At 34.0% G+C, this 9699-nt stretch overlaps 1 protein-coding gene across 1 annotated transcript; it reads right to left on the bottom strand.

Moving 5' to 3' along the window:
• Window positions 1-71: 71 nt before the first annotated feature.
• LOC142355020 (uncharacterized) lies at window positions 72-5918 on the bottom strand (the record flags this gene model as incomplete). Its single annotated transcript, XM_075407323.1, has 2 exons — window positions 72-520; window positions 5735-5918. Coding segments are annotated over 2 exons (554 nt in total), but the record flags the coding sequence as incomplete, so codon positions are not given.
• Between the last annotated feature and the right edge of the window lie 3781 nt (window positions 5919-9699).

Here is a 9699-nt window from a genome sequence, read left to right as displayed (position 1 = left end):
ATCTTTTCGACTAGAACTTTTGAACTCGATGGCAATGTTGAGCGAAGGTGAATTTATTTTTTTTTTCAATAGTTTTCCGCTTCATTGTCTTTGCTCTTATGTATTTTGCTTCACTATACGGAATCGTGTTTCGAATTAAGACTGAAAACATCAAAAGGCAACCAAGTTAGCCTCGCATGCTGCATATGCATAAAGATGATCATAAAAACAATCAACGTCGTACACTCTGTTCATTCCAGCACTCACTGTGCAAAACTCTGTCCCAGCTATGTTATTTGGATCGGGGGGAGTAAACAGATCTTGGTTCATTTTGGTGAGCTCAATCGAATTCCATTGGGTAAACCACACATCCATTCGTCCTGTCCCGTTACAAAAACGGTGCTTCTCAAAACCAAGCCAGAGTCTACCTTTATCATTTTTATTTTCAACATCAAAGTCTTGAATTTGCTCATGCAACCACTGTCGCACTGCGTCGACCTCCTTCATAGAATTTGGACTGAACACTTGCATTATTTGTGCCCTGAAAATGGAAATTTTACTCCAACATGAACTACGCTGAGTTACTATGCGCTAAATGCTAATGACATTTTTACCCGCTATCATTTCCTCCACTATTTCACTCTGCCCATAAATTCATATTATCCAATGTAAAACAACGCTTTCTTGTCTCATTTGGCGTAGTGGTTAACTTATTGAGTCGAGTTAAGCTGCTAAAAGTAGTAGACTGAAGGTTTGGGGCTCCCTTCCTCTCATCTTCCCCTCCTTGGGTAGAGTAACTATGAAAACAAAGAGATGAAGACAAATTCAAAGTTCTTAAAACTGATAATGCCTGCTGTGATACCATATGTGGAACACACTGTGATGGGAACCTGGAAAGAAGCACTCTGAGGTTGATCGAAACCATGTGATCAGCTTCAATTTTGCTTTGCCCGGGTCGAGGTTTTGTCAAAAAAAATGTAAGAATAGCGGTGAATAGCGGTGAAAAAAAAACTTTTTTTCACCGCAAAGCGCCCGCATCTTTTAGCGTTGAATGCGCTGAAAGCGGTGAATTTTTGTAAGAATTGCGTTGAATTTTGCGGTGAAAATTTTGTTTCACCGCATTCACCGGAAATCTTACATAAAAAACTGCCGTACAAGGGTTCGAACCTCTACCTCATGCGTGACACCAACTTCGTAATCCACTGCTCTATCTGTCACTTACTGCAATGATATTTCCTGTGAATATAAGATAAGCGTTGCAATTAGCGCGGTGAATATTTGTAAGATTTGCAATTTTAGCGGTGAAAAATTATTTTTCACCGCATTCTGCTGGTAGCGGTGAAAAATTTTTTTCACCACATTCTGCTGGTAGCGGTGAAAAATTATTTATCACCGCAGCCTGCTTGTAGCGGTGAAAAATTTTCTTTCACCGCTTAAGCGCTGAAAAAAAAAATTCACCGCTTAAAAGTTTTTTTTCACCGCATTCATCGCATTGAACGCAAATCTTACACTTTTACTCAAATTCACCGCAAATCTTACATCTTTTAGCGATTTTTAGCGGTGACACCTCGACCCGGGTGTGGATAGGTCTTCAACCAAGCTTCAACATCACAGATTTATTTTTGAACTCAATCATATTTTTGTGATCGCAAGAAATGTGAACTACAACCAGTAAAAGAGTTAATCAAACTGGGGAAAAATAGAAGCAAAAGATTGGAAATTAATTTCATGCAACAAGAATTTTATGGTAACAGATAACAATTATTAGAACTTTTAACTGAAACCAGTAGTTTCAAAAACTAGCACCTCGATTATCGAAATCAATATATGGAGAATAGGTTACAAGCCATACAAGATAACACAACAACATTGAGAGAATTAGAAAACCCATTTGATTTAACTGTACCTGATTACAGAGGCAATACAATTACAGTTAACAATGAGATAATTTGTATTCTAGTAAAAAAAAGAAAACAATCGAATAAACAGATGAAATTAAAACAAGTTGATGCACATTCTAACAAAATTAAAAATTAAGTTTTTGATGTATCTCTAGAACCTAATTTTACAAAAAAAGTTAACCTTTATGATTTCACGGAATATTTCACTATGTTTGTCTCCAATACAGATGGAACTCAGCAAGATATAAGAGGAGAAGAAAACAAAACTTGAAGGTTTCTGAATGATATAAAATATACACAACTAGGGATACTAAAAGTAATAGATCAGAAGTTATTAAAACTTTAAGGTCTGAACAAAACATTCGATAATCAATCAATCAGAGAGTAATTGTACAGGTTTCAAGTGATGAATCTCAAACAATGCAAACCTATGAAGATGGAGTGGTTGCTATTGGCCTTAGTTTAGAAAGATAAGAATTTCGGATACAAGAATAAACAATTGGATTTAAAACAAGTTGATAAATCTTCTAACAAATTTAAAAAATAGGTTTTTGATGTATCTCTAGAATCTAATTTACAAAAGCAAAAATTATTTTTTTTTGATTTCACGGAAAATTTCACTGTGTTTGTCACCAAAAAAGATGTAATTCAGCAAGATATAAGAGAAGAAAAAAATTCGAAAGTTTCTAATTGATAAAAAATACACACAACAATGAATACTAGAAGTAATAGATCAGAAGTTATTAAAAGGTCTGAACAAAAAATTTGCGAATCAATCAATCAGAGAGTAATTTTACAGGATTCAAGCAATGAAGCAAAAACATTCCCAGGTTTAGGCATCGACTTAGGAGAAGACCACGCTCGACCAAAAAGTGGTATAAAAACACCATGCTGGACTCAAACAGCCCTCGAAAAGACTTTAGCTGGACCTAAACCTTCAGCTACACCTTGGCTCCACCACAATTTTTAGTGCCCGACTTTAGCACGACCCAAATAAGATGCCCGACTTTACCTCGACCTAAAATGTTCTTTCTGGACACAAAAAAAATACAATTGCAATGAAAATTGGTCTTTGCTTAGAACATAGTCAACGGGTTTTACCGTTAAATTTTTCATAAACATTATATTTCTCATATTTTCTCAAAAACATTACAAACATATTTGAAAAAAAAAAACGAATTTTAGAACCAAATGAACTAAATCATAACACACTAAATTTATTGCTGATGAAATGTCAATTGTTAGAGCTTTGTTAACTAAATGAATTCAGCCGAACACATTTGCTATAGTGGTTAATAGCGAAAACTAATTTATCTTAAGAATTCAATATTTCCTAAGACTTTGGCGAAATTCCAGCTGTTTTTCGAAGGTGGACTGCCTGTTGCCACGCTAGTTTGGTGTTGCTGGTAGGTGTTATACACCTACAAAAAGAATTATAGAAAAGTCGACTGCTTTGAGTTAAATGCTGTGAGCTGACTGCTAATAAGTTAAATTTGCTATGAAAAGACTTTATCTGGACCATGAACAAATTTTACCTCAACTTCAATTAGGAGCTGGAATGTGTATTTATAGTCAATACTGAACGCCCTACTGGAATTATAAAGTCTTTTCATAAGTCGAGGTCCAAGCCTGGGTTGAACGCCCATGAAGGCGAAGTTAATGCTAGTGACTGAAGTTTTACTAATACAAATCGTAACCATCTGATAGAAATATAAGAACTTCGAGAATAAGAAAAAGAGTGGGACAAAAGCGATTAAATGATGAGATGTTAAAACAATCAATTTTTCGAACTATTATAAAATTGAAAAAAAAAACAGCTCCATTGAGTATATAGCACCCCCACTAAGGGTGTCAGGGCAAAAAAAAACAAAATTGTTAGCCAAAATTGTTTGAAGGAAATTACTCTTCGAACATGAAACTGAAGACTTCTTGTGACAAAATTAGGTGCCAAAGCGTCCATAACTGCAACAGAAAATGCCAAAGAGATTTGAAAATTTCTGATCTACACAATTCCGTTCGGGTACAGGTAATGTAATATCTATTGATTGCAGTGTATAAACCTGTGTAATTAATATAATGGCCTCAATATCTCATATTAGTATTCAGAGAAAAAGTGGGAAGATTTCAATGCTGATGCTACCAATTTTGGATTTGAATGTGCTATTTAATTGGACTTGGCACATTCTCCTAAAGCGGAGACCATCAACTTTTAATTGTCCCGGATTGGTGAAGATTTTGTTTCCACATTTCTGCAAACAAAACCGACTTTTGTTCAGATTTTTACAAGGGCATCGCATAATAACTTATATACTATCTTTTTGTTCAGTTATTAAAGAAAAAACTTTCTGAAAAAGTCAGTGAGATAAAAAAAAATAAGACACTTCTTTGTCAAAATGCGAGCAACTTTGAGAGCGTATTTGAACATTTTAGCATTTTTCGACAGTTGGTAAATTTTGAACAACCTGCCCTTTTTTATGAAGAATCGAATTGAGAAGGATTTTTAAGTTTTGTTTTATTATAGCTGTTTGTCTTTTGCTCGCCCACAAAAAATGATTACATTGATGATCACAAATTTTTTTTTCATTGGACATGTTTTCCGAGGTCGTGACAGCTCAGCGTGTATACAATATTGCAATAAAGATATCTAGGAATTATTTGAACAGCAGAAAATCATGAAATGTATTTTTTGCAAAAAAACGTAATGTGGTAAAGTGAGTCGTTTTTTTCTCGGCCTTTGAAAATATTTTCTCGAAGTACTGACGTATTTTCGGCCCTATCGATTCAAATTTGAACGTCTTATACATGTTAAAATAGGATACTTTCCAGTCTATTAATGTGAGAAATTCAAATAAAAAAATGAGTAAAAAATTTCTTAAAAAATATTTTGTTTAGAAAAAATTAATTTTGTTAATATTGTATCTAGACATGCGATCATAGTTTTGCATATTTCTTCTCGTTTTTTCCGTGATTTTCAAAACACACTCATACACACACCAACACACACACACACACACACACACACACACACACACACACGCAAATATAGAACAATTCTTTGGTTTAAAAACTTTGTTCCGTTTACTCTATCCTTCGAGGTCTGCAAATCAATTGTTTCATTTTTTTTTCTAAATTTCTGAGCTATTTGCAATTGCTTCTTTTTGTTGATGAAACGAACAAAAAATGCTTTTACCATTAAGCCTCAAACAGTATGACTCAGGAACAACAGTTGAATTTCACCGAGAATAGCGTGAACATCTTTTCTACAAAAAAATGTATAATTATTACAATAATTCTTGATAAATTATGTTTTATGCTAAATCCTGATTTGAGAGCTTTTTAATTTTACAACTTGGTGTATTTTGCCATGTGTTTGTCATATCTTTTTATCGTTAATCTTTCTAAGGTTAATCTTGCCAAGATCTTGTCTCTTGATACCCATGCATGCAAAGATCTTGCAAGTTCGTACAAATGTTTATATTTTCATGACAAGTACCAAGTTAAGATCTTAGCAAGATTTAACGCGATCAGTTTCCTTATAATTGTGTTTCTCATCAAGGCGTATGATGTTTCAGTTCACTGGGAAAACCATATTGAGGTGTGTGAGGGAACGGTCTTACAGGAGCTGGGGTCTGCCTGAAGTCTGCTTTAAGGGCACAGGACAAGTGGCTGAATGAACTTACTTTAATCAAAAAAGACTTGAGGACAATGAAAAGTTTTTTTTAATTCCTTTTCAAGTGAACAAACTTTGTCTGAAAATTGACAGCTTTCACCGCATTCTATGAGTACTTGACACAGAGAAATAGACACAAAAATACATCGTTTTCTATTGGTCATGGATGGTCAAGAGATCTTACCGTCCCACTTCCCTGTAGCCATTCTTGCAGAAAGGAAGCACTTCGTAAAAGTCTTTGAATGGCGATGCCAGTGCTTTGAAGCATCGGGTTGCAGGGAAAACCTTGCTTAGTGTCTCTGATTGGGCAGAGCTTGTGTAGCCATTAGGGCAACTCACACCACCTTTCCCAATTGTCAAATAGTTTGCTGCAACATTCGTATGAGTAAAACAAAGTTTGTTATAAGAGTCAACAAGTGTTAGACGTTTGTGGCACAAAAAAGTGATTTTAGGGATTTGCTAATGCCATTTAAGAACATTATTTCTCAACCAACATTGAAAAAACGTTTGATTTCAAAAATGACATAAACAAAACAGTCTTGATCTCCAAGGTTTTATCTTCAAGGATTCAGACCGAAGCGCAGCCCCGTCTACACCTGTCCAAATCAAAAGAAAAAATTAAGATCGATATCTTGCAAATGATGTAACAAATAATATAGTTTCTTACTAACATCACTTTTTAATATTTTAAAGCCGAGCAATTGCTGCTCAATTTGCAACCCAAATCGGGGAAAAACAAGCATTTACCAATTTTGGCAAAAAAACTGCAATCAAAAACAGCGATTGAACTGATTAAAATGATAGACTATATCACAATCTTTTGAGCCGATTCCGTAGACATGTATTAGACAAAGATGACATAGAACCGGTTAAAAAATGTTCTTGAGGTTTTAGAGTAATTGAACCTTGCGCAGATTGCAAATGCTTCATTCGAAAAAACACAGTGTATTGAGTGCTCCAGAACAATTAGGATTCTACAGCATTCATAACAAAAACCTTCGATCCAGTAGACTGCCAGCCATTCTTTGATTTCACTGGATCAGAACCAAAATTTGCTTGGACACCTGAACATAGGTAACTTTTCAAGATATATTGAGGACATTCTCATTAGAAAAAACTGCATTCAAAATACTCCTTGCACGAGCATGAAGTTGTTTCATCCCTAGGAGAAGGCTCAATATTAGTTATTCAATTTCATGAAGTTAAACGAAGTTAAACCTCTCCATTTGTAGGAAAAAGCATGAACAGCAATAACCGGAAAACAAGTACTTCACAAATCCACTTAAACTGAAAAGCATTTGCTGCCAATAAAAAACAATTGTTTTCGAGAAATTAGTAGATTATTTATCAGAAGTATACCTCATCTTATGTACTTACCTCTGTCAATATATTGCTAAAGATATGGGAAGCAAATATCGTCCTAAATGGAGATAAACGAATGGTATCTCTTGAATATAGAATATATACAAAAAAAGAAAACAGTACCGCAGCACAGAGTTTCGTGTTTAAATACCTCACCTAAAAGTCTACATGTGCTAAAGTTTGATCAAACAGAGTAGCTGAAAAAACTACCAGAGGCGAAAACGAAATAACCCTACATACGACACTTATATGATGATTGCGCACAGGAATTATTTGGTTAAAGGGTTTGTCCACTGACATCTATACAAATTCAAGCGCCCATAATTTTTTCACCTTATTCAAGGAAGTAAAGAGTCTATCTGTATATTAAATTCCAAAAAATGTAGAATGTTTTCCTTCTCGGCGAAACCGGGAATAGATCCCAGAAGAGTAGGAAAACAATGAGAATTGGCGAAAATAGCAAACCCATTATCTTCTTTTTTAGTCTTATCCCCGTTTAGAAAGAGAAAAAATTATATATATATATATATATATATATATATATATATATATATATAAATATATCCTTACACTGAATATCAAGATCTAAAAGTCATCGGAAGTCATCTCCTTTTATTGGACTTACCTCTGGCTTCCGATGACTTTTAGATCTTGATATTCAGTGTAAGGATATATATATATATATATATATATATATATATATATATATATATCCTTACACTGAATATCAAGATCTAAAAGTCATCGGAAGCCAGAGGTAAGTCCAATAAAAGGAGATGTAGGGAAGGAACAAAATGCTCCAGATTTTTTAATTATTTGTCTACAAGTTTCCTTTTAGCAACAAGCTTCATCAGTTAAGAAATAGACTTATGGAAATAGTACAAACTGAAAAACACTTTACAATCTTAGAACCGAATAGCCTGCAAGATTTTTTAAAGTTCTTTTTTGTAGTTGTGCATCTCAAAAATCTGAAAGTACTCTTTTGAAAATGACCACGAAAAAGGTTTTTTTCCTTAATATTTTGATAACAAGCAACACGTTCAATTAAACTTTACCACTGAAAGATTCTTTTTCAGTTAATTCTAGGTCGATGGGAAATCGTTTTCTTCCTTGTTCGATCCGCCTACTGACAGCTCTACAAAGACGTAAACTTCTTTTGTCAGCTGCATTGTCGATGATTCAAAGAATTACAATGAAAAGCCGGGGCCATCGTAATTATATTGTCTGTACTCACGGTAGAATCAACTTTCAAACTAGTGGGAAGAACCAAAAAATCCATGTGCGTTACGCGCACATCAAAAATACAAAAATTTCAGCCAAAAAACTGTTTGCTGCATATGATATATCTAGAAAATACATTGCCCGTCATGCAAAATTCCATTTCATCCGAAAAACTTTTCATAACAAGTCTCCCTGTCCAAACCCAGAAAGTAGATTCATTGAAATCTTTTCTTCTTGCAAAAAAACTGATTTTCTACTCATAAATCTGATAATTATAATGACAGCAAGTTGCATCATTTTATCATACTTCTTCTTACTTGTCAAATTTTGCTTTATAGCGCTTTTTTTAATCTATTTTAAATTACTTTCATATATTTTAAATTTTGACAAAATTTTTGAGAGCAAATTTACAGCCAGACGACTTCCTGCTGAAGAATGACACCTCTTCATTTGTAGGAATAAGCATGAACAGCATTTGCCGAAAAACAAGTACTTCACAAATCCCCTTAAACTGAAAACAGTTTGCTGCCAATAAAAAATAAACAATTGTTTTTGAGAAATTATTAGATTATTCATCAGAAGTGATACCTCTTTTTAGTTGCCTACCTTTGTCAATATGTTGCTAAAGATATGGGAATCAAATATTGTCCTAAATGGAGCACGTGTAACGCATTTTTTTTTAAAAAAATTTGTTGGCTCCACAATAATTTATTCATACAAATCAAAACTCAAAACGCTGTCAAAAAAGTGTACAATAGCATCCGCTAGAGATCACTTAATGTTGAAAATGCTAACAATTTCTGCACATTATATGAGAATAATCATACGCTACATAATTAACTATGGTTTTTGCTTCCGCATTCTGTTAACTCAATTGCTACTGCATGTCAATGTCACTCTCTCCTCATATACGTCCTTATCCAAGTGATCTAGTTCTTCATTGAAAACGAAAGAAGTCGTGTAACTCTAATATGTTCGATTCAACCTTCTATCAGTCACCAGTCATTTCTCCCTGCAGCATCTTTTTTGGCAGTTGCATGGGTGTTACACACATTTTCAGGCAGTGGAAGAAGAACTTCCCTAGTGATGAGCCGATTCAAATCTTGCGAGAATCTTGCAAGATGATTCAGAACTTGCAAGATTCTTGCAAGAATCTTGCAAGTTATCAATCAAGGCAAAAAAAATAAATCGGGGTTCAAATATTTTAGGAAACATCTTTGAAGCAAGTTAATGTTTATTGAACAAGTTACGAAGCCTAATTCAATGAAAAAAAAATCAGCCAGGATTCAAAATCTTGCAAGAATCTTGCAAGATTTTGAATTCCGGAAAAATTTTTTATATGTTTTTGGTAGCAAAAACTAACTGAAAACCAAATATCATGACTGATATCAGAATTCTTGATAAGCAAAACTGAAACAAAATGACTTTTTTCGTAAACGCCTTTTGAATGTGAAATCTTGCAAGAATCTTGCAAGACTCTTGCAAGATTTTGAAATCAAATACAAGTTTCCGACAAATAACTAGAGACAATTCGAGGCAATCAAATCCGACTTTTTAAAGTTCAGT

This window comes from Convolutriloba macropyga, unplaced genomic scaffold (assembly GCF_964194025.1).
Source record: "Convolutriloba macropyga unplaced genomic scaffold, txConMacr16.3 SCAFFOLD_736, whole genome shotgun sequence".
NCBI lineage: Eukaryota > Metazoa > Xenacoelomorpha > Acoela > Convolutidae > Convolutriloba > Convolutriloba macropyga.
This window is presented reverse-complemented; position numbering and strand designations above follow the sequence as displayed.